The sequence below is a fragment of the Caretta caretta genome, chromosome 28, assembly GCF_965140235.1.
Source record: "Caretta caretta isolate rCarCar2 chromosome 28, rCarCar1.hap1, whole genome shotgun sequence".
NCBI classification, from domain to species: Eukaryota; Metazoa; Chordata; order Testudines; family Cheloniidae; genus Caretta; species Caretta caretta.
The window spans coordinates 228784-245000 of NC_134233.1; the positions used below are offsets into that span (position 1 = coordinate 228784).

Here is a 16217-nt window from a genome sequence, read left to right on the forward strand (position 1 = left end):
ACCGCGCTCGCTCACTCACTTCCTGTAAAGAAACTCCCCGGCCGCAGCAGCCAGCGCCCGGTTGGAAGCATACACCACGGGGTAAACGGCCTCGCAGTCCTCATCTGTCAGCATCTCCTCCATGTTCCTGCCCACAGAGCGGGAGAGGTTCAGCCTGAGCAGGGAGAGGGGTCTCCAGCTGCCCCACACCATGGGGCTCACTACGTGCCCCTCCCAGCTTCCTGAAATGCCCTGCATGTGCCTGGCCTCCCCCGTGTCCCTGCTTGGCTCCTAGCGCCATACTCACTGCAGGATCAGGGTCAGCAGCTTGACCGCCTCCACACCCACGTCGGGCTCTTTGTCCAGGACCATGGACACCATGCGACCCTGAGAGCCACAGAACGGAGAGTCAATCACGGGAGGGGGCGTCGCAGGACGGGTAAGTGGGCAACAGGGCCCCACAGGAGGGAGGCCTCCCAGGGTGGGCTGCAGGGGGACAGGCGGGCGGCAGCGCAGGCTCCCCAGGAGGGGGGCATCCCAGGGGCAGGCGGGCAGCAGGGCGGGGCTCCCCGGGGCGGGGGGGTCGCAGCAGCAGAGCGGGCGGCAGGGCAGGCTCCCCAGGAGTGGGGGCGTCCCAGGGACAGGCGGGCAGCAGGGTGGGGCACTCACCTTGAAGCGGCTGGTGAAGAGCTCCATGCGGGCAGCCATCTCCCGGCTGCGGTACAGCCCCTGCAGGGCCTTCAGGCACTTGAGCCGCACCTCCCGCTGCTGTGGGGATGGAGAAGCTGAGAGCCAGGCCAGCACCAGCCTCCGTCCCTTCCCTGTGTCACAGGTCAGAGCCCCGCCTCTGGATCTCCCTGCTCCCCTCCAACACCAAGGCCCCAGCCCTCGCGGAGCCCCTGCTCCCCACCTTGTCATGCAGGGTCCAGCCGATGTATTTGAGGTAGCTGTCTGTCAGGAAGGAGGTGCTGTAGCTCTGCATCCAGTTCCCCATCTCTTCTATGCAGATGGCCCGGATCTCAGGCACCACGTCCCTGCCAGACAAGACACGCAGCATGCCCTTGCGGCGCCTGCCCCTTGTCCCCCCAGCATGTGTGAGCCCTGGCCCGCCCCCAGCCTCAAGTGCAGACGGCACACTGCCGTCCCAGGGAAAGACAGGGACTCCCTGCAGAGCCACACCCAGCTGGCGGGGGCCCCTCCCAGCCTGACCTCCCCTCCCCGCACTCACCTGTAGCGATGCACAAAGACCCCTTTGAAGATGGCGTTCATCATGTTCTCGATCTCCTCCTGCTGTTCCTGGAGCTGAGACAGACACAGGTGCCACCCACAGCACTCCTGCAGGCCCTGCTCCTACCAGCCCAGCACCCGTCCCCACCAGCACCATCCCCCACCCTGCCCCGACCATCCCAACACTCCCATCCCATCCCCACCAGTCCAGCCCTCCCTGGCACCACCCCACCAACCCAGTGTCCCCTAGCACTGCCCCTGCCAGTCCAGGGTCTAGCCTTTGCTCACCTCCCTGCGCTTCTCCAGCAGTGCCTCTAGCTTGTCCGTGGCCCTGCGGCTCGGCCCCTTGTTCCTCTCAGCCTCATACTGCCGCTGGTTGTTGTCTTTGTGCAGGCTCACGCCCAGCGCCACCCTCACCAGCGCCGTCATCAGCTTCATGGCTGGCAAAGAACATGGAGTGAGCAAAGTGGGGAGCTCTGCATGTAACCCGGTTATGGATCCCCAGGATCGGGGCTACGGCCCCCGCTTTGGAACAGTCTCTAGGAGGAACCCATCAGTGTGCCAGACCCCCGAGGGGTCTCGCTCTTCTTTCAGGGGAAGCCACACGGTTTCACCACCTCCTTAGACTGGGGTTCTGGGGCTGCAGCACCCCTGCTTCCCACCATGAGCTCTGTTCAGCGAGTCCCAGAGACAGACCCTGGGGGAGACTCGCCCGCTCTGCAGGGATTAACACCCCTCGCCTGGCATTCGCTGTGACACTCACACAGCACTGTCAGAACAGCTGGGTTTATTCGTTAAGTGGCACATAGCACACAGGAAGCTCAGGGGAGTCTAGAGAAATGAAGGTTAAAGCATCCTCCATTCTGGGTAGCCCAGAGCCCAGCCACGTTGTAGGGAACCCCTTGGTTCAAGCTGTCTGCCCGTCTATCCGACCTCTTGGGCCAGACTCCAGCTGAGAGCCCTGACACCTTCCAGCAGCCAACATTTGTCCCCCCACCTCATCTAACTGTTTGTTCTGGAGCTGGTGAAATGCCGTTCCCCACCTCTCAGCAGGGAGGCTAAGTCCATCTCCCTCTGGGTCCTGGCTTGCTAGGTCTTGGTGACTGGATCTGCCATTGTGTTCTCAAGAGCGCCACTGATATGGGACCTAAGGCCCAGACAGCGAGCACCTACCCCTCTGTCTCCTCGCCTGCCCCGAGAGCAAACAGCCACCGCCAATGTTTCCTCTAATTTTTGATAGGCCGGGTGCGCAAAATATTTCTTCTGTGCAAATTGTTGTGCTTCTGTGCAAATTTTTCTACGCGCGGTGTTTCACTGTGTGCGCAGGGTTTAGGACTCGCACAGCTTAGAGGGAACAGTGGTCACCACCCCCCTACCAGCCTGGGTAACAATGCAGCATATAGGGGAAACTGAGATACAAACAGGACAACAATATTACAAGTTACCCTCCCACTCTCCCCTACAGAGAGGCCATCCATGGGCTCCCAGCCCTCTGAGCCCATACAGGAAAGCACTGCAGCCCAGCAGAAAGCCAGGATTCCCCAGATACCCCTGACCCAGGCACGCTGCTCTAACTGCTACCTTGCGGTTGCAATGCTAAGGCAGATGCCATTCGCGTCCCTGAGGCGGGACTCACCTGCGAGGGTGCTGGTGTGGCGGAAGGCGCGCACCTGGGAGTCGGAGAGGCCAGTGAGCAGGGAGATGAGTGTGTCCATGAGGTACTCGTCGTAGATGATGCTGTACTGACAGCGTCGCACCAGCACTGTCACCAGCTCACAGAATCCCGCCTGGAACTTTCGCCAGGGCTGGGTGGTCAGGACCAGCGGGTACTCAGCAGAGTCCTGCAGAGGGGAGGAGAGGGAAGGCACGAGGGGTGAGACAGGCGTGATGTAGACGTGCCCAGTTACACCTATGTCTGACCATTTTCTCGATACTCCACCAAAGGCTGGGGGTCATGTGTGGTCTCCACTGAAAGCTAAGGATTAGTGGATGGCCATGGTTACTGAGAGATGTTTGGTTTCAGAGTAGCAGCCGTATTAGTCTGTATTCGCAAAAAGAAAAGATGTTTGTACAGGAACTATTTTAAGTGAGATGTATAATATAGACTCATTCTGTTCCAAAACCGTTGGAGCTGAAGCACATCATCTTAAGCAGGGTGCGCCTCAGAGCTAACTCAGCTAAGAGAGAGAATAATTAACCACTTTCAACACAGCCCCACCCTGTGTTTACTGTCTGAGCAATATGCAGGCCCGAGCATTTAGACAGAAGAACCCCAAGAAAACCCTCTGAGTAGGGAACCCTCAGGGCTAAGCTGAGGTTAATGAAATGCCCTCATTATGAAAAGAGACAGAAAGTCTGGGAGAAGGATGGGCACAAGAGGTGATCCACTCTGCAGGCAACACTCCATCAGCATGAGTGTCTGATGAAAAGCTTTCAGAGTAGCAGCCGTGTTAGTCTGTATTCACAAAAAGAAAAGGAGTACTTGTGGCACCTTAGAGACTAACAAATTTATTTGAACATAAGCTTTCCTGAGCTACAGCTCACTTCATCGGATGCATTCAGTGAAAAGCAGATCCCAGCTTTCTGGACTGGACAAATGCTGTAGGGACGGACCATTGGGTTAGAAACACTTTATGAGACGGTCAGTAAATACAGGCTACAGATTGCAAGTCAAGCATTTCTTTTCCCTGTACCCTGATGTGACGCAGTAGGGAGGGGGGAGTGTTGACCTGGGAATGTGGCAGGGGAGTTGCGAATACAGACTAACATGGCTGCTACTCTGAAACCTGTCACTGGGGATGGGATACCTGAGAGCCTGTAACCTGAGCCAGGAGGGGGGTGGGGTGGGGGGAAGGTAACACCTCCGCCCAGGGAAACTGGACAAAGGCTGCAGGAGAGAGCCTACTGGAGGGGCTTTGGTTTCAGTTTTGAGCTGGGTGGTGGAACGCAGGGAACCCCAGGGCTGGGGTCTAAGCTCCCTGCCCCCCAGAATGACTTGACTGAGGGGTCCTGGTTGTACCCACAAGCTCTGTTTTAGACTGTGTTCCTATTGTCCAATAAATCTTCTGTTTTACTGGCTGGCTGAGAGTCACAGTGAATCCCAGGAAGAGGGGTGCAGGGCCTGGACTCCCCCACACTCCGTGACACCATATGTTTCCAAATCCATTTCCTGGCTTTTATTTGAATCTTTAGCTTGAGCTTTGTTAAATCAACTTCACTCCGGTTTTACTAGACACCTGCCTAAGAGCCTTGTGCTCAGGAGTGCTGAACAGAGGAGAGGCTGGTGAAGTGGGGCGTGGTGCTCCACGGGGCAGCAGACCGGTGTGCATTGTGGGTATCCAGAAGATAAGGGGCTGGGCACTCGAGTGTAATGAAGTGGGGCATGTGGATTGCTAGCCCGCACTGGGAAAGAGGGGACTTGTGACAGCCCAGAGTGGAACCCTTGTGCTACCAGCAGTTTTGTGAGAGTGTACCCCCACTGGGCACAGACAAGGCTCTCTCATACACCATAAGCAGGGGGTAGCGATTTACCAACAGGTATGGGGGGGCACCACCCACTGCCCCCTATGCCAGACCCCATGCTCCTCTGTCTCCTCCCAGCCACCCTTACAGGGGATGAGCTGGGCCTATATGCACTACCCCTACCCTCCTGGGAGCCCTGCCTGGACAGCTCCTCCCTCCCCTGCCCCACACACTGGGCACCTCATCAAATTGCTCCGTCAGCAGCTGGATGATCTCCGAGTTTTGCTGCTTCCTGAACATCTCCGGGGTCACGACACCTGCCAAGGGGAGAGAGGTGAGAACGGGTGGCAAGGGGACAACCAGCCAGGACTCCTGCCCTGGGCTCCCCACAGACTACCCAGGGATCTCTCAGTGGTTCCTCCCCCGGAAGAGGCAGGAAATGGGGCTTGGAGCTCACCCTAAAAAGAGGTGTTGGGGGCAAATCCAGAGGTCGGGACCAGCACCTGGAGCTGAGCTGTGCCACACAGACGGGTACAGAGCTGGGCCAGGGATCTCAGGATGCAGGCCCAGGGCCTCTCACCTTTGCAGCCACAGGAGCGGATGAAGAAGTTGACGAGCTCCAGGAACCCAGCTTCCTTGTTCTGCTTGTAGCTCTCCAGCCAGTCGTCCACCACAGACTTAGGGTACAGGAGACGTGAGGAAAGAGACAGAAGGAGAAGTAGGGGTTACGCAGGGCATGGGATACAGAGATAGGGCCTGAGCACCCAAAGTCAAACAGTGAGTCAGCAGAGCCGGGGACAGAACCCAGGAGTCCTGACTCCCTGCACCCTCTGACCACTAGATCCCACTCCCCTCCCAGAGCCAGGGACAGAACCTAGGAGTCCTGGCTCCCAGCCCCCTCGCTCTCACCCACCAGCCCCCACTCCCCTCCCAAAGCTGGGGAGAGAACCCAGGAGTCCCAGTGATACTCCCATGCAGTGACATGGGGAGGGTGGAAACAGGGGGATGAAGAGGGTGTGATTACCTCCATGGCACTCTTAGCCAGCCTCACTACCTCAAAGAGGTTGCTGGGCTCCTGGTTTCTCTCAGCCAGGCTACCCCCATCTCTGCTGGCATCTTTCCGGGGTCGCTTGGCTGTCTGGGGGAGGAGGGGGAGGAGAAAAGACACAGCCTGAGCCCTGTGTTCGTGTATATCACAGCTTCATGAGAAGTGTGCCTGAGAGACAACACTGAACCCATGCTGCAGGGACCCGAAAGCCAGGTGAGGCTGGGGTTCCTGCCCTGGCTGGCCACAACAGGGGGAAGCTGGGACCAGAGTCAGAAGTTCCTGGGCTCTGCTGCACCTGCATCCCATCAGCTCCATGGCACAAAGCTGGCTGAAGCAGAAGAGCTGGGATCAGACTGAGTGGGGGCAAAGAGAGGCTAGGGGGGCACAGAGGACCAGGCTGAAGCTCAAGGGGGGTTGAGGGTGTCCACATGAGGGGACGCTGGGGAGCCTGGAGGTGTACCAGTGTGCGGCTCAGGGGGCTGGGAGACTGGAGAGGAGACAGGCAAGGGCCATGCATACCAGGGTGTGGCTAAGAGGGGTCCTACTGCCCCGCTTGCCGCCCTTCCAGAGCGTGTCCTCAAAGTCACTGCCTGAGTCGGAGCCACCTCCATCCTCACTGCTGCTCAGGTCCCTGTGGGCAGAGCACACGTCCTGAGCAGACAGCCCCCATGGCCTCACTGCCCTCCCCCAGCTGCCCTCCTCACAGCCCCAGGGCTCCCACCATGCCATCTGGCACGCCCACACCACCCCAGCAACCTCTGTGGTCTGAGGACTCCCCAGTGACAGACATGTAGGACTGGAAGGGACCTCGAGACTAGTCCAGACCCCTGCAGTGAGGCAGAACTAAGTATTATCTAAACCAGTGGTTTTCAAACTGGGGTACACGAGCTCTCTTCAGGGGGTACATGAGAAAAATCCTGTGGTGGCAGACAATGCACCGTGTTATCCCTTACCAACCTTTGTTTCTGCTTTCACAGGTATATTATAACCCTCTCTCAGATGGAGGTACGCGGTACACTCGATTATTTGGAAAGGGGTATGCAGCCTAAAAAGTTTGAAAACCACTGAACTAAACGATCCCTGACAAGTGTCTGTCTAACCTGCTCTTAAAAACCTCCCATGCCGGAGATACCACAGCCTCCCTGGGCAATTTGTTCCAAGGCTTAACCACCCGGACAGCTAGGAAGGGTTTCCTCATGTTTTACCTAACCCTCCCTTGCTGCAGTTTAAGCCCTTTGCTTGTTGTCCTGTCCTCAGGACTGAAGGAGAACAATTCATAACCCTCCTCTTTATAACCCCCTTTTATGCATTTGAAAACTGTTTTCACATCCCCCCCTCAGTCTTCCCTTCTCCAGACTAAACAAACCCCATATTTTCAATCTTTCCTTATAGCTTGTGCTTTCTAGATCATTCATCGTTTTTGTTGCTCTCCTCGGGACTTTCTCCAATCTGTCCACATCTTTCCTGAAGCATGGCGCCCAGACCTGGACACAGTACTCCAGTTTAGGCCTCATCAGTGCTGAGTGGAGCGTGTCATGCTTAGATCACTCCTGCTAACACAACCCAGAATGATGTTCACTTTTTGGGCACATTTTTGCTCATTTATTTTGGGATCCACCTCAACCCCCAGACGCCTGCCTCAAGTGCTCCTCTCTCGGCACTCACACTTCCATTTTGTATTTGTGCATTGTGTATTTGTCCCTCGGGGTAGAAATTTGCATTTGTCCTGAGTGAATTTCACCCTGTTTGTTTCAGACCATTTCTCCTGTTTGTTCATTTGGAATTCTAACCCTTGCAACCTGCTTGGTACCGTCCGCAAGCTGTGTAAGTGTGCACTCTATGCCATTACCCAGTGCTAACGCCTGACCCATCACCCTCCAGCCTTCCCCAACTCTGTCCCCACACCAGCAGTCCTCCAGTGCTGCCCCCACGCCTGCTCCCAGACAGCCTGCACCGTGCTCTGCACCCCACTCACGGGACATCTGGCACCCCGGAGGCTGGCAGGGAGCCCATCTCCGCATCCCCCTGTGCCACGGAGGAGCTGGAGCTGGCCCACATGCCCTGCGGCTGCACCAGGGAGGAACTGGAGCTGCCTGGGGAGTCAAGAACGCGGGAGGATTTCCGCAGTAACATGGCGGGAGGGAGCGAGGCCTGGATCCAGGAGCAGCCTGTGGGAAGAACACAGCACAGGATAACGGGGATAGAGAACGTGGCCCCCCCAAAGCCCAACAAGGGGAAACCACCTGCAGAGTCACCTACCCCTGCTCTACAGACACCCCCCTGGAGACTGGCCCTGAGCCAGGCCAGCCACCCCCACAGGGACACGCCCAGGGGGAGTCACCCCCACACTGGGACTCGGCCCGCGGACACACTGAGGGGAGTCACCCCCTCCCCCCACAGGGACCCGCCATGGGGCAGTCACCCTCCCCCCCAGGACACACTGAGGGGAGTCACCCCCTCCCCCCACAGGGACCCGCCATGGGGCAGTCACCCTCCCCCCCAGGACACACTGAGGGGAGTCACCCCCTCCCCCCACAGGGACCCGCCATGGGGCAGTCACCCCCCCCCCAGGACACACTGAGGGGAGTCACCCCCTCCCCCCACAGGGACCCGCCATGGGGCAGTCACCCCCCCCCCCCAGGACACACTGAGGGGAGTCACCCCCTCCCCCCACAGGGCCCCGCCAGGGGGCAGTCACCCCCCCCCAGGACACACTGAGGGGAGTCACCCCCTCCCCCCACAGGGCCCCGCCATGGGGCAGTCACCCTCCCCCCCAGGACACACTGAGGGGAGTCACCCCCTCCCCCCACAGGGCCCCGCCAGGGGGCAGTCACCCCCCCCAGGACACACTGAGGGGAGTCACCCCCTCCCCCCACAGGGCCCCACCAGGGGGCAGTCACCCCCCCCAGGACACACTGAGGGGAGTCACCCCCTCCCCCCACAGGGACCCGCCATGGGGCAGTCACCCCCCCCCCAGGACACATTGAGGGGAGTCACCCCCTCCCCCCACAGGGCCCCGCCATGGGGCAGTCACCCCCCCCCCAGGACGCACTGAGGGGACCCGGCCCCCACAGAACACAGGGGCGGGGCTGCTCCTCACTGAGACCCCCGCCCTGCACCTCACGGCCGTTGGGGGGGCGTCACGCGAGGGGAAGGGTCTCGAGCCCCCAACGGCAGCTGTGTGGGCGGGGCTCGCGCCCCTCTATCGCCCACTTAGAATAAGGGGAGGGGAGTCACGTGGGGTGGAGCCTCGCGCTCCCTTCACCCGCCTGGCCGCTGCCGCGCGCGCCGCTCTAACGGCCGCGTTCTCCTCAGCCTCGGCCCAGCGCGGGAAACGCTCAGGCCACGCCCAGCACGAGGAGCCCGCGCGCCAACACTGCGCAGGCGCGGAACCGCTCTCCCTCCGCCCCCTCCCACGCCGTCCTTCCCTGTGGCCTAGCCCCGCCTCCTCCCAGCCCACTCCCGCCGCTCCCGCCCATCGCGCCCCGCCCCCTGAGCGGAGACCACGCCCCCGCCGGCCTCTGAGACGCCCCCCACCCTCGGGGGAGAAGCTCCCCCTCTCCAGCCAGCCCTGCCCCCAGAAGCCCCACCCTCTCCCCTGGTTCCACCCCTTGCAGATTAGACCCCGCCCCTGCCAGGGTTCTGTGTCAGCTAAGCCCCGCCCCCTCCCCTGGCTCCACCCCTTGCAGATTAGACCCCGCCCCTGCCAGGGTTCTGTGTCAGCTAAGCCCCGCCCCCTCCCCAGGCTCCACCCCTTGCAGATTAGACCCGCCCCTGCCAGGGTTCTGTGTCAGCTAAGCCCCACCCTCTCCCCTGGTTCCACCCCTTGCAGATTAGACCCCGCCCCTGCCAGGGTTCTGTGTCAGCTAAGCCCCGCCCCCTCCCCAGGCTCCACCCCTTGCAGATTAGACCCCGCCCGGGTTCTTTGTCAGCTAAGCCCCGCCCCCTCCCCTGGCTACACCCCTTGCAGATTAGACCCCGCCCCGCCAGGGTTCTAAATCAGAAGCCACGCCCCTTCTCTGACTGCTTTCCTCCCCCCCCCCATCTCCCAGGAGCTTCCCCCACCCCAGAGATGGCTGCATCTCAGTGCTGGGCAAGGGGTGCCCCTGTACCCCATCCCCACACCCCACCCCACCCCAGAGGGGCCACGTCCCAGCAGTGGGCGAGGGGCTCCCCCGTACCCTGCCTCCAAGCCCCACCCCAGAGGGGCCACGTCCCAGCGCTGTGGCCCCGTGAAAACAGCCCCCTGCGCCCCACCCCTGCATAATATCCTACCAGAATGAGAGTCAATAAATTAAATGTTTTATTGTGTGATAAAAAAAGACAAAACCAACACGGAGAAGTCGTCCAAACTCGTTAAAAAAAGGTTCGCTCCCTTAAAAAGCCAGATCGGCATCTACTGTACATTGTGCTACAAAACCCCTAGTGCCAGGCCCGGGAAAGTCGCCCCATGCCCAGCAGCCCTGGGGATGCTGCCCCCCTGCCGGAGGGGAGTGCCCGGCTTCTCCAGGCCCGGCCTCCCCCAGCAGGGGCGCTGCGGGGAGTGGGGCAGGACCACTCCTTGCTGCAGGAAGCCAGGAGCTCCCACCCCATTCCCTGCCCTGCTGTAGGGTGGATACTGGGGCGGGGGGAGAGAGACCGAGACTCGCTGGGGCTGCTCAGAGCTGGGCCACCGGGGCAGGGCGAGCCGGGGGGCGGGGGGAAATGTGTGTTCTGGAAAGAGACTAGGAAATAAATCAGTCCTGCCCCCACCACCCACCCTATAAAAAATTAACCTGGCCGTTGCCTCATTAAAAAACAACCCCCCAAATAAATACACCCTGTAAAAAAAAACCAACGTAAAAAAATAAAAGCTCTGTGTGGGGCCCACACCCTGCCCCCCCAGTACATTCGTCCATGCTCAGCCCCGGCTCAGGGCCTAACTAACCTAGCCCCCCTTCCCTCCCCTTGGCAATTCCCCCTGGGGGGCTAGATAAACCTCACCTGCTACCCCCCACCATCCCTCCTCCCCTAATGCTACTTCCCATCTCGCTCTCCATCCCCAAACCCCCCCCAGTTCCCCCGGCTGGCGGGGGAGCCCCTGGAAGATGCAAGTCCCCCCCAGCTGCACCCCAAGTGAGGGATCCCCCCTACATTCAAGGCGCCTGGGGAGTTACCGCCCCAGCAGAGGCAGCATCAGGGTGGGGAGCAGCAGGAGGGGGAGGGCAGGGCCCCCCCAGGAGGCGGCACGGCTGCTGCTGCCCCCCACGCGGTGGTTCTGCCTGGAGCCCTTGCCAGGCCGGTCCTTGCGGGGCGAACGGGAGTCCGGGGGGCGGGACCCCGAATTGCTGACACTGCCCCCTCCAGCCGGCCAGTCCTCGCTGTACCGCTCGCCCCCTCCTGAGCCACTGCCGTCCTCGTCTGCATCCAGAGCAAAGGGGAGGGTGTTAGAGACATGGGGGGCCCCTCCAGCCACGCCTCCCTGGGGGGGCTGCAAGGGCCTGGAGAGGGTGTTTGTGGGGGACGCATGGGGATCAACCCCCCCAGCCCTGGACCCCAGGAGAACAGGTGACGAGGCACTCGCCGCCCGGGTCCCATCCCCATCACCCACGTGGGCAGGGGGCCAGAGCCCCTCCAAGGAACGCACAGCCTTGTAGTAGGGGAGCGGTCCCCCCCACCCCCTCCAGCCCACGGGGGGCCCCCACCCACCCCCCAGACTCACAGGTGTCCTGGAAGTCGAGGTCCTGGCCCCCGTAGGCCCCCTGCAGGCGGCTGGTGGCCACCCGCAGCTGCAGGACATGCTGGCGGGTGAGCAGGTCGGGCCGCCCGATGTCCACTTCCACCTCCGGGTTATTGATCTGATTCACGAGCCCATCCCCCGTCACATCCGGGAGGTACCTAGGGAGAGGGGGTCAGAGACAGCGCCGCTCCCCACGGCGGGTGGGGGATGGGTGGAGCACCAGCTGGGGGGAGCGCCCGGGTACCCCAGCCCAGCCTCTCCCAATGTGTGTATGTATGTGTGCGCGTGGGGGGGTGTCCTCCTGGCATCCCAAGCCCTGGCCTCTCCGAGAAGGGGGCGCCATGGGGCAGGAGCGCTGGCTATTGGGGAAGCTCCCCCTGTCCCCCATCCCCCGCATTTTTCCCAGCTGAGCCTGCCCCCCTCACCTGCCCCGGGCCTGCCCGTTCCAGCACTTGTCCTCGTCTGTCACATCAGCCGCCACCTTCCCGTCGCTGCAGAGCGTGTGGGGCAGGGTGACCCAGAACCCCCGCATCAGCCGCAGCTTCTCCTTCACGTCCGTCACCTGGGGGCAGGGGGCGGCAGATGGGATCAGCACCCATGGGCCAGCTCCTCAGGGCTGGCTGGGGGACGTGAGCCGCTATACCCCACCCCAGGGGGTCCACACCAGTCTTTCCAGGGAGCAGGGCTGGGGCCAAGGTGTGATGGGGGGAAGTTTTCTGAAACATGCCTGCAAAGCCTGTGCAGCCCTCAGTTTCCCTCTGCGCTTGGCACTGCTCCACGCGGGTGTAAAAGGGTTAAGTCTGCTCTTGGGGTGAGTGCCGGTGACCCCGTCTCAACGGAGAACCCCACAGAGAGGAGGGGAACGTCCCATCTGCCCCCTCAGCGCCCCAGAGGACGGAGACCGTCCCCCGCCCCTCGGCAGGCAGGCCCGGCCCCAGCCCCAGCGCCCAGGGAAGAGCGTCGGGGTGAAGTGCTGCTTTCCGAGGGGCACCTCCTCGCCTCCGTGCCACCCTGCCGGCTGCCCATGCAGGTGCAGGCGACCAACGGCCCCCACTGTGCTGGGCGCCAGGCTCCCTGCAGAGGGGGAGAGGCTCTCCCAGGCGGCTGGCTCAGTGGGGAAGAGTTTGTGGGGGGGCAGGAGCCCCCAGGCTCCTTCACAGAGGCCAGGTGGCTGCTCTGGGGAGGATATGGCATGCTGCTGGGCTCCTCCACAGGCCTGCTCCAAAGCTTGGGTGTCGTCAGACCCTGGAGATTGGGGCAGGGGCAACAGGGGACTCGGGGGGCAGCAGCGGGGGGGAGGCCTCGGGGGGTCCGTACCAGTCGATCCAGGTTGGTTCCTGCGGCTGTGGTGGGTTTCTCCTCGGGCAGGTAGGTGCGAAAGCGACGCTTGGTGTCATCCCGGGCGGCACGGCGGGATCGGGCGGGGGCCGGGCGGGGGGTCCCGCAGCCCTGAAACACCTGGGGGCAGGGGCAAAGGGGGGGAGATGGGGATGGGCGGGGCCAGCTCAGAGCCAGCCAGACCCTCCCCACCTGGTTCTGCGAGCTTCCCCCTTAGCAGCGCCCCTGCCCCCACGCTAGTAGCTTCCCCTCACAGAGCCCCCACCCGCAGCGTTGTGAGATCCCTCCAGCAGCACCCCCGCCCCCCCCTGGCAGCGCGAGCCCCTAACCTTGGCAGAGGTCTGCACCCCGTTCTCCTGCAGGTACATGATCCCCTCCGAGATCTTCACCCCGATGGAGTCGGCAGCCAGCTCCATGTTGAAGGGCCCCTCCAGCCGCTCGGCGACCTGGATCAGAGCGTCTGGGGATGGGGGGGGAGAGGGGCAGGAGACTGAGTTACACCATGGGGAAGGGGGAGCCCCTCCCAGAGATCCCCCGTGGGATCTCCCAACCAGTGCCAGCCCCATGGGGGACCCACATAAGCTGGTAGGGGTGCAAAGCCCAGGTGGGGAGAGTCCCCTGCGGAGACACCCTCCTCCACACCCTCCCCCCCAGCACCCTTGCCCTCTAGCCCCATGCCGCCCCCCCAGCATCCTGTGCCACCCCCCAGCGCCCCGGGGTCTCACCAAGGAAGCGGTTCCACTCGGGGTCCAGCTCGGCCGGGTGGGCCAGGCAGCCCTTCATGACGTTGAGGCAGAAGGCATTGCAGGGTTTGAGGGCCGGGGTCCCACGGCACAGAGGGCAGGAAGACATGCGCATGGCGGCCCGCAGGCACTCGCCGCTGGGGGGCAGCTGGGGGGGACACGGGGGTCAGAGAGGGGACCCCCCCATACACTGCACTGGGGAGACACGGGGAGCAGAGAGGGGACCCACTCCCCAGCTGGCATTCTCTGCTGGGGATCCCAGCGGTGTCGACGAGGGAGCCCCAAGCAGCCCCTCAGGCTTTGTGGGGTGTGAGAGGAAAATCTAGGGGGGTCTCCAGGCTCTGGGTCGACTCCAAAGGGCAGCCAGAAGGACAGAGAGACGCCTCCCCCAGCATCCCTACTGCACAGTCCCTCTGCCCTCCCATGCCTCCTCCCGCAGCCCCTCCGCCCCCCCATGCAGCCCCCCACACCCCCTCTGCCCTCCCATGCCTCCCCCCCACTCACCTTGGAGGCCTTGGTGACCACATCACGCCCGGTGGCCAGTCCCTGCACAAAGGCCCGAGCTGCCACAAACGCCCGCGTCACCTGGGGGGGGACAGGAGGGGTGAGGGAAGCCCCCCAGAGATCCCCCCCAGCCCAGAGAGCCCAGCCCCCCGGCCACACCCCAGAGAGCCCAGCCCCCCGGGGACCCCAGCCACACCCCAGAGACCCGGCCTCCAAGGGACCCTGGCCAAGAGCCCCCAGCCCTGGCATGGGGAGCTGTGGGAGAGGACACCACGGTCTCCCCCCAGCTCAGCCCCCTTGGGGCCCAGGTACCGCACAGCCCCAGCTGGCAGCGCTGGGCGGGGCCGGAGTCTCACCTGCAGGCGCAGCTTGCGGGGCACGTCCCCGAAGGGCCGCAGCGCCTCCCCCTGGCGCGCCACGCACTCCAGGTACTCCGGGGGGAACTGGTACTGGGGGTTGAGCAGGGGCAGCATCCGCTCCAGCAGCCGGGCCCAGAACTCGCCCAGCGCCTCGTCCAGGCTGAGCCGGGCGCCCTGCTGATGGCGTCGCAGCTCGGTGAAGAGCCCCTGGAAGAGCCGGGCGTTCTGGGCGTACAGGCGGCCGTAGGTCTGCGTGAACATGGCCTGCAGCCCCCGCTCGGCGGCCGCCAGCAGCTCCCGGAAAAACTCTGCACCAGAGAACGGGGAAAAGCTCCATGAGCTGTCAAGGCAGATTGAAGGCACCCTCAGCCCCTGCCCCCCATACACGCCTCCCGCTCCCATCGCACTGTAAGGGCAGGGTGCCCGGTCCGACCCCAGCCCTGAACGAAACGCGTCAGACCCCGGCTTGGGGCCGGGATGCCCAGCCAGGCCACTGACAGGCAGAGACTGCTCAGCACCCCACCAGGGGATGCACGGGCTCCAGACCTGGGGGGCTGGGCACCAGGACTCCTGGGTTCTCCCCCGGCTCTGGGAAGGGAGGGAGGGAGGTCCGGGGGGTTAGAGCAGGGGAGCTGGGCGCCAGGACTCCTGGGTTCTCCCCCTGGCTCTGGGAAGGGAGGCAGGTCCGGGGGGTTAGAGCAGGGGAGCTGGGCGCCAGGACTCCTGGGTTCTCCCCCTGGCTCTGGGAAGGGAGGCAGGTCCGGGGGGTTAGAGCAGGGGAGCTGGGCGCCAGGACTCCTGGGTTCTCCCCCCGGCTCTGGGAAGGGAGGCAGGTCCGGAGGGTTAGAGCAGGGGAGCTGGGCGCCAGGACTCCTGGGTTCTCCCCCCGGCTCTGGGAAGGGAGGCAGGTCCGGGGGGTTAGAGCAGGGGAGCTGGCCGCCAGGACTCCTGGGTTCTCACCCTCGAAGCGGCGGTGGCGCGAGGCCAGGGTGCTGGACAGGAAGCTGGCGCCGTCCTCCACCAGGGCGCGGAAGTCCCGGTCGCTTTGCAGGCTGAGGTGTTCCTCCATCTCGCTAGAGCAGCAGGTGTAGTCCTGGGGGCAGATCCGCAGGTGCTCCCCTGGGCGGGACAGAGAAAGGCACCTCCACTCAGTGCCTGGCCATGGGGGGCCCGAGGATCCCCCCCCACACACAGTCCGACCCCCGCCTGCCACACCCAGAGAGCCACCGCTGTCCCCAGCCCCACCACCTGGTTCCCACACCCAGGGAGCGGGCGTCGCGGGTGTCTAAGGATCAGGGGGGGAACCAGTGTCAGATGCTTGGGGGTGCAGGGGGCCACTGGGGGAGGATTTAGCTCATATGGGAGCTGCAGGCTCCTAGGGGGGCAGGGCCGGGGGCGCCGGGGGGCGCTCCGGCCGCAGGGGGGCTCCTGGGGGGGGCAGGGCAGGGGGCGCTGCGGGGGGCACTCCGGCCGCAGGGGGGCTCCTGGGGGGGGCAGGGGGCGCCGGGGGGCGCCCCGGCCGCAGGGGGGCCCGTGGGGGCGGGGCAGGGGGCGCCCCGGCCGCAGGGGGGCCCGTGGGGGCGGGGCAGGGGGCGCCCCGGCCGCCGGGGGGCCCGTGGGGGCGGGGCAGGGGGCGCCGCGGGGGGCGCCCCGGCCGCCGGGGGGCCCGTGGGGGCGGGGCAGGGGGCGCCGCGGGGGGCGCTCCGGCCGCCGGGGGGCCCGTGGGGGCGGGGCAGGGGGCGCCGCGGGGGGCGCTCCGGCCGCCGGGGGGCCCGTGGGGGCGGGGCAGGGGGCGCCCCGACTGCAGGGGGGCCCGTGGGGGCGGGGCAGGGGGCGCC

General features: G+C 63.8%; 2 protein-coding genes across 4 annotated transcripts in view; both read right to left on the minus strand.

Moving 5' to 3' along the window:
* Positions 1-8970, minus strand: part of STAG3 (STAG3 cohesin complex component) — a 24606-nt gene extending 15636 nt beyond the window's left edge. For 2 of the 3 annotated variants that reach the window (XM_048835044.2, XM_075124053.1), the window contains exons 1-13: positions 8836-8970; positions 7692-7884; positions 6236-6347; positions 5693-5806; positions 5249-5345; positions 4909-4985; positions 2843-3047; positions 1495-1646; positions 1208-1281; positions 890-1013; positions 649-747; positions 287-366; positions 20-127 (exon numbers count right to left, since the gene is read on the minus strand). In XM_048835044.2, coding sequence (XP_048691001.2) covers positions 20-127; positions 287-366; positions 649-747; positions 890-1013; positions 1208-1281; positions 1495-1646; positions 2843-3047; positions 4909-4985; positions 5249-5345; positions 5693-5806; positions 6236-6347; positions 7692-7849 — 1400 coding nt within the window. In that variant the 5' untranslated portion in view covers positions 7850-7884; positions 8836-8970. The remainder of the gene's footprint in view (positions 1-19; positions 128-286; positions 367-648; positions 748-889; positions 1014-1207; positions 1282-1494; positions 1647-2842; positions 3048-4908; positions 4986-5248; positions 5346-5692; positions 5807-6235; positions 6348-7691; positions 7885-8835) is intronic. The other variant, XM_075124052.1, reaches the window with a different exon arrangement.
* Positions 8971-9996: 1026 nt separating this feature from the next.
* The window catches only part of GPC2 (glypican 2), a 6725-nt gene continuing 504 nt past the window's right edge, over positions 9997-16217 (minus strand). Inside the window, exons 2-10 of the mRNA XM_048835049.2 lie at positions 15340-15498; positions 14377-14687; positions 14021-14101; positions 13499-13664; positions 13103-13233; positions 12753-12893; positions 11861-11997; positions 11418-11593; positions 9997-11116 (exon numbers count right to left, since the gene is read on the minus strand). Coding sequence (XP_048691006.2) covers positions 10869-11116; positions 11418-11593; positions 11861-11997; positions 12753-12893; positions 13103-13233; positions 13499-13664; positions 14021-14101; positions 14377-14687; positions 15340-15498 — 1550 coding nt within the window. The 3' untranslated portion in view covers positions 9997-10868. The remainder of the gene's footprint in view (positions 11117-11417; positions 11594-11860; positions 11998-12752; positions 12894-13102; positions 13234-13498; positions 13665-14020; positions 14102-14376; positions 14688-15339; positions 15499-16217) is intronic.